This window comes from Peromyscus leucopus, chromosome 9, assembly GCF_004664715.2.
Source record: "Peromyscus leucopus breed LL Stock chromosome 9, UCI_PerLeu_2.1, whole genome shotgun sequence".
NCBI classification, from domain to species: Eukaryota; Metazoa; Chordata; class Mammalia; order Rodentia; family Cricetidae; genus Peromyscus; species Peromyscus leucopus.
The window spans coordinates 62,773,389-62,790,546 of NC_051070.1; the positions used below are offsets into that span (position 1 = coordinate 62,773,389).

General features: G+C 49.7%; 1 protein-coding gene across 4 annotated transcripts in view; it reads right to left on the reverse strand.

Annotated features, from left to right (window-relative positions):
* The window catches only part of Spata13 (spermatogenesis associated 13), a 142,117-nt gene that overhangs the window by 71,044 nt on the left and 53,915 nt on the right, over positions 1 to 17,158 (reverse strand). For all 4 annotated transcript variants that reach the window (XM_028870364.2, XM_037208481.1, XM_037208482.1 and 1 more), the window contains one exon: positions 6,280 to 7,968. In XM_028870364.2, coding sequence (XP_028726197.1) covers positions 6,280 to 7,827 — 1,548 coding nt within the window. In that variant the 5' untranslated portion in view covers positions 7,828 to 7,968. The remainder of the gene's footprint in view (positions 1 to 6,279; positions 7,969 to 17,158) is intronic.

A 17,158-nucleotide genomic window follows, 5' to 3' on the forward strand; every position in this document is an offset into this window, starting at 1 on the left:
CTCAGGAAAGCAGCTGTGGGATTTTGACCCCTCTGCCTCTCCCGGTCATTTTTTTTCTGAGGTTTATTTGTTTCGAAATGATGTCTCCCCTATGCTTCTGGTTGGCCTATGACTCGTGGGCTCAAAGGATCCTCCCGTCTTCATGAGTTCAGGGCCTGCTGCTCACCACCACAGGCTTGCCCCTGGAGTTCTCAAAGGGCACACATCCTCTTCAATGACATTTCACTAGACATAAACTACTCTAGAAATAAGCCAAGGGGAACCCGACCACCATATGCACCCTGGCATTTCTTCAGATTTCAGCTTTTAGAACGAGTCTTAGAAAGTTGTTTTTATTTTTTTCTTGAGACAGGGTCTCACGTGCAGCCCAGGCTGGGCCAGGAACTCACTATGTAGTCCAGGTTGGCCTCCCATGAGCCTCTGGCCTGTGCCATCATTCCCAGTTTAGAAGTGTCTGTAAGTTCATGGAGTCCCAGTCAGTCAGACACTAAGGGTCCATCAGAACTCTGTGAAACCTGTCACTGTGGAAAGAACGTCTTTGTGTGTAATAACAAGCAAAGAACTCCTCAGGGTGGATGGAAACAACTTTTGAAAAGACTGAGTTGGAAAATGACTCAATTACACAAACAAAGGGCTGCTTCACACGGACCCAGGATATGAATGTCTAACTTTGTGTTTCTGCAAATAACCCTTTCCTTGTTTTCTTTTTCTTTTTTGGGGGGCGTGGGGTGGGGTAGGGATAGAGGCTGAAGGGCAGAGTCTCCATATGTAAGCAAACTGTCCTAAAATGTATGGCAATCCTCCTGCCTCAGCCTTGAGTGCTGGGGTTACATGCATGCACTACCATGTTCAGTTCCCTGAAAAGACCAGCTACATTCCTTTCTATAGCTATAACGTCAACCTCCTGGTTATAGGAATGCTTGTGTGAAATAACTTCTAAGCCATCAAAATCTCCCAGAAGCAGCATCCCAGGACTCTCCAGCTTCTCCAGTACTTCCGCTGAACTTCGTAGAAGCAGCAGCAGCAGCTGAAGACCCCAGAGTCATTCATTCAAGCTGAAAATTCACTTGAATTTACTCCCTTCCCCTGCTGGACAATTCTATTGCTCTAAGTGGGAGGGACATTTTATTTTAGCAGCAAGCTACTTGCAGTGCCCAAGAAGCCCTTCCTTTTGCTTCCCAGCCTGCGAAGCTTGTGGCTTGTTGGATGGGTGGCATCCAAACCCAAAGCACTTCCCACGTGACACAAAGCATCACCGACCCTCTGTGCCCATAAACACTCACCTAGAAACTGCTAAGTGACTTTGCAGTCCCGTGACCTCCTCCCCTACATGCAGGACTAGACTCGGGAGGGCTACAGCTCCTCTACAAAGCTGGTTCAGTCAAGCCTGACTCCACAGGTTCCCCCTGCTGCCCCTGCTCACACCCTCCCTGGCTCCTCAATGCCTGCAGGGTAAAGTGCAAGTCCATAGCTCCCAGCAGGTCCTTTCTAATCATATCCAGACCTATTGACCAACCTTATCTTCCATTCCTCCACCCATCCACCTGCACGAGAGTTAGCTAGCCCATCTGTAGGTCCCCAAGCACAGCAGTTTAGTCACCTGGCACCCGCAGGTGCAAGCAAGCCTCTGATAAGACACAGTAAGCTGGATGTGCTAAACATCTGTTACTCTACTTACCTTCACAACAGTTTGTGTGGATGGACCCGTTAGCCCATGGTTAACCTCATAGCAGGCTGTGTGACAGGCTAAGGTTAACCTCACAGTAGCCTGTGTTAGGGAATGGTCAGGTCCAGGTTAATGTCACAGCAGCCTATGTGGAGGAACTGGTTAAAGTCCCTACCCCCACCCCACACATCCACCTCTTCTCCTAGTCAGCCCAGTCCAGCCCTCTCCAGTAGCTAGGCCTTCAACATGCCGGGGCCCCACTTCAAGTGCCTCCCCATTTCTGCTCCTTTTGTCTCCCTTATTAATTCTAACTTTGTGGTGTTTTGTATCTGTGGTAGCTTGAAGGAAGATGGCCCCATAGGCTCATAGGGACTGGCACTATTAGGAGGTGTGGTCTTGTTGGAGTGGGTGTGGCTTTGTTGGAGAAAGTGTGTCACTAGGGGGTGGGCTCTGAGGTCTCAGAAGCTCAAGCCTGGCCTGTGTGTCTCCTTCCTGCCATCTGCCGATCTGGATGTAGAGCTCCCAGCTCCTTCTCCAGCACCAGGTCTGCCTCCAGGCTGCCAGGCTTCCTGACGGTAAAACTGTAAGCCAGCCCCATTGAAATGTCTTCCTTTATATGAGCTGCTGTGGTCATGGTGTCTCTTCACAGCAATAAAACCCTGAGACAGCAGCCTCTCCTGAAGAGCACTCACTCTCTACCATTTTCAGTTTTTATTCTTTGGAGACGGGGCCTCACTCTGTAGCCCAGGCAAGCCTGGAACTCACTATGCAGCCCAAGCTGATCTGGAATTCAGTGATCCATCTAGCCCAGCCTCCCAGGTGCTGCCATGGTAACCAACTGGTGAACCGTGTAGTAAACTAACAATGAAATCTCTGCGGCCCCATATCTGGCACACAGCAGGTGTTGACAGACAGGATATGTGGCCAGCTCTCAGGTGCTTTTCTCCCTCTGGACTTTTATTCACTACGCTCAGTCTTGAGTTCCTGTCCACTCTCGCCTCACCTTGTCACCTTCAGGCTTTTTTGATATCAACTGGCAACTTCCCTTCTGGGGCCTTTCCTTCTGAATCTCTTCCCCAGAGCTCCGAGTCTGGCTTTGTCTCCTTGTTCACACATGTTCCTGGCTCCTCAGTGTTCACCAAGTAATACAGATTCTCTGCATAGAGGCTGAGAGTGTGGGTGACCTGACCATAGCTACTACATCGTCACCTGGGTCCTTCCACTACATCAACCAAATGACACTCTTCTCTGTTCTTTTCAGTAACAGAGATCGACATAACCTACCCAGACGACAGCACCCTCCGGTCAAGTGTGGCCACCCTTACCAAGTCTGCAACTACTGGGACCAATTTTGTACAAATGGGTGAGACCCATGACTCTTCGTTATAGTGTCTCTTGTGGAATTTATTCCATGCTAGAGGATTCTCACATACATCTCAGTGTCATTTATGCCTTACTGGGCTTTACCTGACTTCAGTCTCTTGCACCTGGTAGATTCAAAACATACTGAACGGAACACATCACTGTTAGGATATCCTGGGACTCAGCTCCTACCAAGGACTGGGGTGGTAGCAGCAGGGAGCTTGCCTTGTATGGGTGAAGCTGTCCGTTTCGGGCACTAGCACTACAGAAACAGGTGCAGTGCCGGTGCCCGAAACTAACGTCATCCCAGCACTTGGGAGGTGGAGGCAGGAGGGTCAGAAGTTCAAGGTTTTACAGTGAGTTCAAGGTCAGCCTGGAATAAACTAGACACTGTCTCACTAAAAAAATTAATGTGAGACCAATCTAATAATTTGAAAATTTTCTCAACCTCTTGCAAAAGTATAATGCAGTGTTATATACAAAAAGATTTGAGGGGCAGTGGCTGGAGAGATGACTCAAGGCTTAAGAGCACTTGTTGCTCTTTCAGAGAACCAGAATCCTGCACCATTCTAGGGAACGAGGAACAATGTTAACAAATAATGTCAGAAGGCCTTTATCTCCAAAATTCAAGGATGGAACTCATAGCCTGGCAAGTGCTAGGGAAGAATTCTACCAGAGAGTGACAGCCCTATGCCTTGAACTTGTGTGTGTGTGTGTGTGTGTGTGTGTGTGTGTGTGTGTGTGTGTGTGTCTTTTTGAGACAGAACTTACTATGCAGCTCAGGTTGGCCTTAAACTCAAAATCCTCCTGCCTCTGCCTCCTTGGGCTTACAGATCTGTGCCAGTACACATAGCTTCTGAATGGCATTTTTAAAAGAGGAATAGTTTTCAGGGTCATGTCCAACCCAGAACTGTTCTTTACCAAGACTCACCACCAGGTGGCAGAATGAGACCATGGTTTGCAAATGACAGCAGCATTACCCCCCCCACTCCCCACCCCACCCATACAGAACTCCTTACAGCAATCTGGTTAAGACATTTAAATTTTCCTCCAAATTAGTTTGTGCTTTGTTTTGCTTTGAGACAGGGTTCCATGCAGCCAAGGCTACATGTAGGTAAGAATTACCTTAAACTTCTGATCCTCCTGTCTCTACTTCTCAAGGGATGAGATTACAGGGCATGTGACACCATACTGGGTTTATATAGTCCTGGAGATCACACTCAGCATGGGAAGGAAGCCCTCTACCTCAGCCCCAGGATCCTACCTTTAACAGATAGAACCTGCTAGACTTACGAAAATCCTCTATTGCAGTGACGGGTCTCCAAAATATGGGCAAGAGTGTCTGCAGGAAAGAATGTCTCATAAAAGCTAATTTGGATGTTCAATGTCTTCCAAAGACCCAAAGTTAAAGCTTAGTTCCTGGGGCGAAAGTATTAGGAGACTCTAGTGGGAGGTCCTTAGGTCACACGGGGATGTCCTTGATAGGGATTATGTGGCACTCCTCTTTCTGCCTCCAATCTGGAGATGTGTTCAGCCACTGACATGGATTCCTGCCACAATATGGAACCCTTGTTCAGAGGGCCAAACTAATAGGACTGCCCAGTCTTTGATCTCGACCAGTACAACCATCAGCAAAATAAAACTCTTGGTTGAGGCAGTCATGCTATATAACAGAATGGTGTTGGATTCACAGTCCTCCCGCCTCCATCCAGGCACTGAGATTACACGTGTGTGCAACCACACCCAGCCGGTGGCCTGGGCATATAGTACAGATGCAAAACGGGCAAGCATGCTCAGGACTGAATAAAACTTTTGGCCTGTAAAAAAAAAAAAAAAACAAAACCTAAAGTCAGCAGAGTTGGGACCTCTTCCTAGGGCTGCCTGTGTCCTACAAGGGATCCACACGTCTTCTTTAAGTATGCAAATGAGAAAATCATCTTCCATACTGGACAGCACTGACAGACAGATTGGCCCTCAGGCCTAGAGAGTAAATAGCTGCACTTTTGCTGGTAGGGTACCCTTAAAGCTGGTTTGGATCTCCCCCAAGCACACTGTAGCAATTTCACTTTCTAGATCCTTTCCAGAAGGCCCTATGATCTAGATATCTCTGGACAGCAAAGGTCAAAAATAGATATTTGCCAGGCATGGAACTGTGGTACACATCAATAATCCCTGCACCTGGGACTGTGACTTTCCAGCCTGGGCTACAGAGCAAGAGCTCATCTCAGTAAATGTATAACAGCTAATCCACAAGCTGCCCTGGCCTCTGCGTGCAAACCTTTCATCTGTGTAACCAGTCATCTGCTGGCCCTCTCCAGGACTTAGTGGGAAAGAACATTTCCTAAGGGGTAATTTCCTATTCCAAGCACCAGTTCACAGCTGTAACGTAGTCTAGGAATACATGCAAAGAACACTTTACAATATACACACGTGGACACACTTCGAGCTCTGTAAGGGGATATTACTGAACGTTCTTATAAAGTGAGCTTTGTACAGTGAAGGCAAACTGACAGGATGTGAAAGGAACATTGCTCTTGTAGCTCTGACAGCTACATGCAGATTCGATCCATGAGCTGCTGGAAGCTCTACCCTAAAAATAAGTACAATGGCCATCATTAAAATCCTTTTGAAGAAGCATCATCCTGGGTTTGACAGGTACCGAGCCTCACATTTCTAATTCACTCCTAGGAAATAAAAGATTCAAGACGTGTAATGTTCTCTAACACAAAGACCTGTGTTTACAAGGACTCTGCTGGAAAAGATACAGCAACAATTTAAAATACACAGATGGTACAGGGGCAATGAGATGGTTTCAAAATGTGAAAACTTTGAGAAACTCTAATGGCCACATTAATTCCTTATCCCCAGAACCAAGCAGCACATCGTAGGTACTCAATAAATATCTCTTCAATGAGTCGTATGGTAAACACGACATCAAGGAATCATATTCACTAGCAATTCTATTTAAGTGAGATAAAAGTTTACCTTTTGGGAAAGTGTGGTGCTGGGGATCAAACCTAGGACCTTGTACATGCCAAGTAAGCACCTACCACTGAGGTACATCCAGAAAGCACTCCAGAACTAAGTAAACTAACTCAGTAACTTCTACCTCGTCTGAAATTCAACATGATTACTCCGCACAGACAGAACCAGTAGTCCCTGGAAATCCCTGGGTGAATGGCAGAGCAATACTAGACAAGCACCCCTCTTGACACTGTCAGCCACCAGAGGGACTCCACCTGGACCCTTACCTCCTCCTTCCTCTCTTCCGGATTGGCGACCGGAAAAGAGCCGTCCTGACTTTCTCCTCCCTCATCACCCGCCGCGGTTCGCACAGCATCCTGGAGGGATGCGGGTCCTAGCTGCCTGGGGGCAGCATCCTCTGTTCTTTCTTCACTCTCCGCTGAGCTGAGGGACATCACACTTAGACTACTGGGGCATTTAGTACTCCCTGGGCTCTGGGGGCTCTGGGGCTTGGGCGTGGTGGGCCTCAGAGGGGTGGCAAGCTGCAGAGGGTCCAAGGGAAGCCGGCTGCCCGCGGCTGCCTCATTGGAGGCTTGGCCCAACCCTTCCGGGTCTGTGAGACTCGGTGAGGGGCTGCTGGCTCGAGGTTCGTTATTTCCCAGGGGCTGAGCACTTTTGGTTTCCAGGGGAAATACTGCGGTGTCCACATCCAGGTGGGGTTCTTGGGCTGCGCTGGGTGTGGCGGTGCATGGTGGGGGAACACAGGGTGTGGACAAAGGGCCACCCCGCCTGGCATCCGGCTCCACACTGCTGCTGGTGCGGCGTGAGTAGTCATCGTGTAGCTTGCTGCGTGGCCCCAGTGGCGGGTTCACATCCCCTGGATCGGAATCTGGGCTAGGGGCTGCACTCCTGGGGGCCTCCCTCTTCCAGGCTGCATCCTTGACGTTGCTAACCAGTCTTAAGACCCGGTCGAAGTCTTTGGCCCGGATGGGGCTCCTCCAGCGTCTGGTCCGTCTCTGGGACCCGCCTGGCTTCTCGGAGTCAGTGGATGAGCTGCTCAGGGTCCTGGGGGGAATCGGCCTGTCACCCGACAGTTCTGTGAGGTTGGACGCAGATTTACGCTTGAAGGAGTTCTTCAGGACACTCAAGCTGTCGATGCTCTTACTTCTGCGTGGTAGAGGCACAGCGCCACTGGGCTCAGGGTCGCTCACATGGATCTCGCACAGGGCGGGCTCCGGTGCTGGCTGCCGCCCCAGATCCAGCAGGCTGATGCGGCCCAGGCCATAGGCCCTGCGAATGCTGCGTGAGCGGTGCGTGCTTCTCTGGAAGGCATCCTCTGTGTCCTCAGGGTCTGAGCAGTCGGAACCGGCCCCATCCCCTGCAGGCCCCAAGGATGGGCACCTGCCTAGGCCCTTTCCCAGGATGGCCATGGTGCCATTGGGAGCAGCCCTTCCCGAGTCTCCTGCTGGTTCTTCCTTGGAAACATCTGCCCCCTCCCGGCTCTGAATTCCCTGAAGGACAGAGGATTTCAGTCTTTTAAAAGATCCCATTTTACGGAAGGAGGCCAAGGCATTCCACGTGGAGGAATTCCCCACCAGGACCACCGAGCGAGGCCTCTCAGAGTGGGTACTCATCCTCTTCCGACTCCCCGAGAAAAGACGCACCAGCTTGGAAGGGCTGAGCCTGGTTTCCGCAGCTTCAGGCTCACCGCTTGGGCTGCCCTTGCAGCCTCCATTCTGACATGCTGAGGATGTCACCATGTTGGGGGCCTTCAGGTTGGAGGCTGAGCTAGTGGCTGTGGCACCCTGCCCATGGCCACCCTGGGCTGTTGTCATGGTCTTGGGGTGGGCAGCCTGGTTCAGACCCCCATTCACGCCTGTGACCGGGGGTCCCAGCTCCAGACCTTCATCTCCAAGGATGCCAGCCTGGCTTTCATATCTGCTGTGTCCATCTGGATCCGTAGTTACAGCTACTGCCTGCAGCACAAAACAAAGCCAGCATTTAGCCATTGTCCCCAAGGAGGGCGCCTCTATCGAGGCTGATCATTCAACCTAACAACTGCTAATGGAAGGTAGATGAACACCCCAGGACAAGGCTGATTCATTAAGAATTACTTTAAAAATGACTTGTCATCAAAGCAGGAATGGGAGGAATGCAAATATATATTCCTAAAAAGAGAAATGAAAGACAGCTAGGAATGTACATTCAACATGATGGCAAACTCCTGAAATCCTGAGAGAATGCTGGAATGGAAATGGCGAGAGCTTGTTCGCTGTGTGACCTGAAAGGGATTTTTTTTTATTATCAAACACTGACCCCACAGCGACTTCCAAGCATGCCTGCTGCAACAGCAGCCAGCAAGGCAGCACCTCAATGAGCAGGGCTGAGTTAGTGGACTCCTGGGGATTCTGACAGAGGTCAAGTGTCTAAGGAAGGCTATAACATACCTCAGAATCCCAGTGAGAGACCCACACAGTGTTACAGGGACTCAAGCCAGGGAAGCTTGAGGAAAGGCTCTGTGCAGAAGACACCCAGAAAGACCTACCTGTCCACCAAGTGATGTGAAGAGACACACGGGAGTATCAGAAACCCAAATTTCTCTGCACACCTGTGCCCATTCCCCCTGCACACCCAGACCCCTATACACACCTGTGCCCATTCCCCCTGCACACCCAGACCCCTATGCACACCTGCGCCCATTCCCCCTGCACACCCAGACCCCTATGCACACCTGCGCCCATTCCCCCTCACACCCACCCCTATGCACACCTGCGCCCATTCCCCCTGCACACCCAGACCCCTATGCACACCTGCGCCCATTCCCCCTGCACACCCAGACCCCTATGCACACCTGCGCCCATTCCCCCTGCACACCCAGACCCCTATGCACACCTGCGCCCATTCTCCCTGCACACCCAGACCCCTATGCACACCTGCGCCCATTCCCCTGCACACCAGACCCCTATGCACACCTGCGCCCATTCCCCCTGCACACCCAGACCCCTATGCACACCTGCGCCCATTCCCCCTGCACACCCAGACCCCTATGCACACCTGTGCCCATTCCCCTGCACACCCAGACCCCTATGCACACCTGCGCCCATTCCCCCTGCACACCCAGACCCCTATGCACACCTGCAGCCATTCTCCCTGCACACCCAGACCCCTATGCACACCTGTGCCCATTCTCCCTGCACACCCAGACCCCTATGCACACCTGTGCCCATTCCCCCTGCACACCCAGACCCCTATGCACACCTGCGCCCATTCTCCCTGCACACCCAGACCCTATGCACACCTGTGCCCATTCCCCCTGCACACCCAGACCCCTATGCATACCTGCACCCATTCCCCCTGCACACCCAGACCCCTATGCACACCTGCGTCCATTCTGCCTGCACACCCAGACCCCTATGCACACCTGCGTCCATTCTGCCTGCACACCCAGACCCCTATGCACACCTGCGCCCATTCTCCCTGCACACCCAGACACCTATGCACACCTGCACCCATTCTCCCTGCACACCCAGACCCCTATGCACACCTGTGCCCATTCTGCCTGCACACCCAGACCCCTATGCACACCTGCACCCATTCCCCCTGCACACTCAGACCCCTATGCACACTTATGCCCATTCCCCCTGCACACCCAGACCCCTATGCACACCTGTGTCCATTCCCCCTGCACACCCAGACCCCTATGCACACCTGCGCCCATTCCTCCTGCACACCCAGACCCCTATGCACACCTGCACCCATTCCCCCTGCACACCCAGACCCCTATACACACCTGCACCCATTCTCCCTGCACACCCAGACCCCTATGCACACCTGCGCCCATTCTGCCTGCACACCCAGACGCCTATGCACACCTGCACCCATTCTCCCTGCACACCCAGACCCCTATGCACACCTGCGCCCATTCCCCCTGCACACCCAGACCCCTATGCACACCTGCGCCCATTCCCCCTGCACACCCAAACCCCTATGCACACCTGCGCCCATTCTCCCTGCACACCCAGACCCCTATACACACCTGCAGCCATTCTCCCTGCACACCCAGACCCCTATGCACACCTGTGCCCATTCCCCCTGCACACCCAGACCCCTATGCACACCTGTGCCCTTTCCCCCTGCCCTTGCCCATGCCTCCCCGCAGCACTACCTACTTCCCAAAAGTGAAAACACTGCATCTTTAACCTTTACCATCAGACAAGTCTGACTCAGCCTTTCTCAGCCTTCACAGAATGGATGCTTAAATGTCATGGCCATTCTAGTCCCAATAAATGAATTAATAATTGAGTGACACATTATGAAACTACAAAAGGGCGCCGTTCGGGCAGTGCTTACATTGCTTCTAGGCCTTTGACTAAGGTCAAGTGTAGATATGGGCTCCACGCTTAGGTTTTTACAGCAACACTGAGTATTCATACAAGTCTGGGGCCATCAGAATAAACTCTGCTTTACAGACAATTGCATGGCCAGCCACATGGGCAGGTGAAGCACTTGTCTGAGACATTTGTCTGGCGGTCCTGCTGCTGAAGGTCCTCTCTGAAGTTTACATTAAACTAATGCATAGGGAGACAGAGGCACAGCTGGGATCTACACCCTGGGCATCTGACTCCAATTCCAGTACCTCCTGACCTCGACAAATCAAATCCCAGCTGTTTTAAGATGCTAGTCAAGGCCATTATCTCCAAGAAATAGTCAAGGCAGCAGGAAGAAACTGTAGAGAGAACCTGAGGTTGGATTTTATTTAGCTTACCACTTTCAAGTTGAATTTGATCTTATGTGAAGAGGCATGGTTTTACCTGCTCCTGCATAATACCACCTTCTTTCCCTTTTGGCCCCTGGATCGTGCCCAGTGAGGAAGAACTGTCAGGGAGAGCCCGGGGGAAAACATCAAGGGTCCATGCCACCTGGGATGAGGAGGTCTCCACTGACCCAGCCTGTCAGCACTTTACTAATAGGAATACTGATGGCCTACTGGGCCCCCTGCAGCGCAGCATTCTACTGGAGAAGGCAGTGTGTGAGGGCATGGGGATGGCGAGGAGCTGTAGGTTGCATGTGAATAAGCCACAAGAGCAGAGTTTGAATCCTCCCGCTGAGACTGGAGGTGAAATCTGGAACTGTCGGAAAGGGGCCAAGAGTTGTTAGATCATCCACTCATCCGCAGCAACGTGAGAGTGTGCTTATTGCCATACCTTGGGATCCTAATGAACCAGATAGTGAATTATCCAAGTCCACCCACAGGCCAGAACTGACTGCAGACTGAGGAGTAATATTGCTCTGGCTTGTGTAGGTTACACAAGAGAAGGCAGGATTCCCACCTTACAGCTTGGCTAAAGTTAATGATACCAGTAGAGGGCACCACAAGACCTTTTTAGCTAGGACATCCCCGGTGTTAAGGGGACCCTCTGGGCTCAAGGGATGCAGAGAAAATGCTCCTTGGAAGACACGGGCTAGGCCTAGATGCTAAACCCAGTACTGTCACACAATCTCCAGTAAGCCACCTCAGCAACTTGTGTTTCATGCCATCTACAAAATAAGAGTCAACTATCAACCACCTCATCAAGTCATGACCCTCCACTGGGTGCAAGCAGCACGGCAGGCCCCATGAGGAGTTCAAGGTGGGAGAGGAAGTTGGCATGAGCAAAGGGCAGCTGGGAACACGGTAAGCCTGGGAGGCAGTGAGTGAAGGTGAATAGTCTCAACTTTCAGGCAGAAGTTGGGTCAGTCCTTAACAAACTGGAATAAGGCAAGCACCACAGTGCAGCTGGAGGAGTGGCCCGATGCAGTAAGTGCTGAGAGTCATGGGAAATGGGGCCATCCGTCTACATACCCTGCACATAAAACCCAATCATATAATGGGACCATCCGTCTACATACCCTGCACATAAAACCCAACCATTCTTCAAGACCAATTGCAGGGGTCACACTTTCTCTAGGAACCCCAAAGTGAGTAAGATTCCTTATTCTGTGCTTCCACGGGCTGGAGCCTTGCCCCATGTCCAAAGCATAATGACACTTGGTAACGTGAACAGATCTATGCACTTTTCAGGTGTGAGAACTGTGTGATTGCGTACTTCAGCTTATTCACATTACCTCGATACTAAGCGGTCCCAGTTTTCCTGGCTGTACCCTCAGTCAGGTGACAGAGCATATCATAACATACTGCTGTCGTTTTCTTTGTTTTAGCTGGTGAGTAAATTTAGAGCCTCACACATGCTAGGCAAGCATTCCATCACTGAACTATATCCCAGTCTCTTTTTTTCTTCTTCAATGCTACAGCTTTGTTGTTATGTTTGTTTTATTACCCTTTTACTTTGAGACAGGTCTCACTAAGTTTGTCTTTGCAGCAATCCTCCTGCCTCAGCCACCTAAGTAGCACCATCAGGCACTGCTTACCAGTATTTTTCTAGATTGACGATGCTTACATCTTTACAATGCTAGTCGAGTATTTACTTTAGAACATTTAAATTTAGATTCGGACTCCATAACACACTTGCAACAACCTGGGCAGCTTCTAAAAGTCTTCTAAAATGACACCAGCAGAGGGCTTAGTTTTAGAAGACTAACGATTTACTGTTTGTTCAGGAGCTGGACAAGGCCATGGCTGTTGACTGCTACAGAATGGAAAGTGAAAATCACAGGAAAAAATAAAAGCTTTCCTGGAATCTCTGAGTAGCACACCAAGTTGCATTATTTGGAACTGATGCCTTGACCCCCATTAACTAACAAGGGCCGCAATTCAATTACTGGCTTATATGGCAAGCCTTATAAATCACGGGAACACTGCCAGAGACGCTTATGAAGAGAGCTACAAGAAAGAATCTGAGATGGGAATGTTGTGAAATCCAGTTGCCTACAAGCTGGACTCTGGGGTGAATGAACTTTACAGCGGAATATTTCCCTCCACTTGTAATGAGAATTCTCTAAAAGCAGCCGTAACCAGCAAACTTAAGTTAGAACTTAACTTTGAAAATCAGTGATATAAACAACAACAACAACAAAAAACCCCACCCACCCCTGCTGATTAAAATGTAAACTGCAGAAAATGTAACACTGGCAGAAAAGGCATTGAAATCAGAAATGTTAATGGAGTAAAAGCTTTCCTGGGTTACGGATACCGCCTGCGAACCCATCTAATGTTTTATGAAAACCAGTGAGGCTGAGCGCTACTGTGCAACGCCTCCCCGCCACCCAGTTCTATGTTTTCGGTTATGTTTGGACAAATGAGACCCAAAAATCATTCAAAGGAATAGTCCAAAAGTAGACAATTCATAGGTTTTTCTTTGCATTTTTGCACCGCCCTTCTCTGTCCTGCCCAGGACACAAATCCTTTCTCTGTCTGGCTTACCCATGCCATAGATACTACCTTCCCTCCTATTAGCCACTCAGTAGCCATCAGAGTGGTTTTGAGGCATTGCAATGATGAGATCAAATAATCCCTGTTTTACTTAATAATATGCCTGCAAGGCACAAGAGGAGAGATGCCGGCAACTCAAATACTCGAATGAAGGCACTTCCCTTACGTGAAAAGATGAGCATTTACCACAGGTATGCATGTAAACAAAAAGCACCCTACATTTAAGGTTCAGCGTTATCTAAGGTTTCAGTCATCCATCAGGAGGAGTCTTGATAGTTAGATGGGGGATGGGGAGAGCAAGGCCAGTAGTGGGTAAAACACAACCGTGGACACGGAATCTAGTCCAGCACTGTCACTTACTGGCCAGAACCTAGAGACCACCTCACTACTTCTTCCCCTGGTCTCTGTGGTCACCAAGTCTCAGAGAGCATCCCTGCCTGGCTCCAGGAGTATGGAACAGCACACTACCTCATCGCTAGCCTGAGGCACCAGTCGGCTCTGGCTACCTCCCATCTTGGAATCCAGCCGTCTGTCTGTCTGTCTGTCTGTCTGTCTCTCTCTCTCTCTCTCTCTCTCACACACACACACACACACACACACACACACCCGCTCCCCCATTCCCTCTGTCAGCAATGTATTTCCTGATCTGCAGATGGAGCGGTCACTGAAACATGTCACTGGCCGCAGCACTCCAGACCTCACTCCAGCCAGGTTCCATTTTGTGGAGCAGATTAAAAACAAAACAAAAACAAGAGGGCCATGTGCAAGCTAGGCAAGCTCTCCCCGTCAGGACTCCCCCTCAGGACTCCCCCTCTAGCTCACAGACTTTCCCCACTGCGGGTGTCTTTGCCCAGATTCTCTCTCCTGTGAGTGTTGTTTGGCTGCAGGGGATCCCAATTCCTAGCTACCATGACTAAAGACATCTGATGGGTTTGGTCAGTGGGAACTAACTGTAGGAGGTGATCTGTGAGTGGGAGGAGGGAATCCCCCCGTGCCTCTGTGGGGGGCATCTCTCTTTGCTTTGGATCCGCCCTATCATAGCCCAGATCCCGTCCGGCAGTCCCATTTCCTGGGTTCAACTGACTGCCCCTTCTTTCCTCCAGCCTAGGGCTCGGGAGCACATCTGCCACTTTCCCAACTGTATACACATGACCCTGTGCTGGAGTCTTTCTGTCTGGAACTCCTAGAGGCAGTTCTTTCTTCCTGTCCAATAGGTGTGTGCTTTGCCTTGACTTCATTAACGTAAGTAACCCTTGTCCCTGTCTCTGGTTCCCAGCACCTTGCATGTAGCTCAGCTGGTTCTCCTGCTCAGCATCTGCTTGTTCCAGCATCTGCTCCTTCTCTAGTTTCCCTGGCGACCTCTGAAGAGGTGGAAAAGGTCTTGTGAGGTAAAAGCCACTTCTGATTTTGCTGCCCTCAGCCATCCATCAAGTGAGTGACTGACAGACTGCAGATGAGGAGGAAACCATTTGTGCTGCCTACATCGGATCCATCAATCTGAGGTCACACAGTTCTTTTGTGGGAGCTGTCCTGTGTCCTCTCGACTGTTTCACACCAGCGGTGGCCACTAAAGCTACTGGGAACAAGAAAGATTGCATCAGGGGTGGTGGCTCTAATCCTAGCACTGAAGAGGCTGAGGCAGGAAGATCTTAAGTTCGAGGCCAGTCTGGGTCATATAGCAAGTTCTAGACCGGCCTACGCTATACACTGAGATGCTGTCTCAAAAAACACCAAAAGAAATGGAGATGGAGTTGGGGGTGGGGGGCAGAATGCTATGAAAACTGCCTCAGAGCGGTGAGTAATATTTGAAAATACTGAAATTTATTTTCAACCATAAAACTGGAGGTTATATTATTATTTGGTGGTCCTAAATAGGTTTTAGTTATGCTATGGTTAACAGTTCTGTTTTATGTTATAATCACTATAACGGGTTGTTCTATAAATGACTTTTTTTTATTTTTTGAGGGGGTTGGAGGTGTCCTGGTTTTGAGACAGGGTTTCTCTGTGTAGCCCTGGCTGTCCTGGAACTCACTCTGTATACTAGGCTAGCCTCAAACTATGCCTGCCTCTGTCTCCCAAGTGCTGGGATTAAAGGCATGTGCTACCATGCCCAGTTATGCCCTTGAACTCACTATGTAGTCCAGGCTGGCTTTAAACTCACAACAATCTTCATGCCTCAGCCTCCCAAGTGCTGAGATTACAGATATGAGCCACCACACTCAAGCCTTATTTGGCCACTTTTTTTTCTTTTTTGGAGCTGAGGATCGAACCCAGGGCTTTATGCTTGCTAGGCAAGCACTCTACCACTGAGCTAAATCCCCAACCCATTTGGCCACTTTTTAATTATCAGTATAGATATTTCATTTTAACTAGTGATCAATTTATTAATCAAAATTTAGTGATTTGTACGCTGATTTTGTAAAGTGTGGGTGTGGGTGGACCTCGAAACTCCATTTCCTTGCATTTCAGAGCGTACTTTGTGAACTTTAAAAAGAAGGAAGCAGGGCAGTGGTTAATTACCTTCTGCACCCATTCACGCAGGAAGCCAAGCACAAGGTTTTCCACTGCTGGCCAAATAGTGTAGACACCTAGTCTGTGCAACCCGAGGGCTCAGATTACTAGGCTTTTGTTATCAAATTGTGACGGCTGTGGGAAAAAGCAAAAATGTGCAGCTAAAATGCATTCAAATGAATCCTAAAATTCTAGGCTCCTTCACCACAAACACATGCGATTCATTTCAGTGTGGGACCCACAGGATGAAAGCCCATGGTAATGTTTGCTCCTGCTGGGTAAGCCCATATGTCTCCCCGACAGTGGGACTCTGACCTCCCTGTCATTTCTGAATTTTTCAGGGCACTGGTAAAGTCAGGGGCCAGAAGCCAAAATTTTAGAACCCCCCACATCTTGAGAACTGCTTGTATTCTGTAGGAGTAATCTTTTTCATACAGAAAAGAGCCTACACGGTGTGTGTGTGGGTTCTCTTTTAAAAATTCTGTTTATTTTAGGCCATTCCATCTACACTGAACTTAGGTAATGCTACCTTTTCCCTTTATAACAATTTACAATGTTCCTATTGTCACGTGCATTTGAGTTTCTAATTCCAGGGGGCAAAGTGGTCTACTCCCCAGACTCCACTACTCCCCTCCTGCCAGCCTCACTACACATGAGCAGCTCCTGGAAGGGAAGGAGGCCCCTCACCCTCGGACCCCGGACTCAGCATTTTCCCACGTGAGGAGACAGGTGGTTTCTAAAGTCATGTGCAACCACTCTATTTAAGTATTCAATGATTGAAATTAAATGTTTATGCATTAGAAGCAAAACTGTGGGTAACTAGGCAGGATAGAATAATTGTGTATTTGGAAAATATGTCAATTTCATGAAAGCATGTCATGGTCCCAGGCATTTCTTATCTAGGTTATGGGGGCTAAACTACATTCCTGTGGTGAGAATGGGAGAAAAATGGGGATTTCCAAAGTCAGGGTTTGGGTGGGGTTGGGAGGGGCTCTTTTGTTTGTTTGTTTTTTCAAGACAAGGTTCACTGTGTAGCCCTGGCTGTCCTGGAACTCACTCTGTAGACCAGACTGGCCTCGAACTCTTGGAGATCTGTCTGCCTCTGCCTTCCAAGGGCTGGGATTAAAGGCGTGCGCCACTGTCACCCGGCTCAAAAATCAGTTTCAGACCTAAAGAAAAGCCTCCTGCATCTCTGTAGTAGTGGGTTCAGGCTGGTGTAGCATGGGATACAGAAGCAGGCAGGTAACGTGCTCTGCTGTTGTCTACTCAGGGTGCTATCCCTAGAG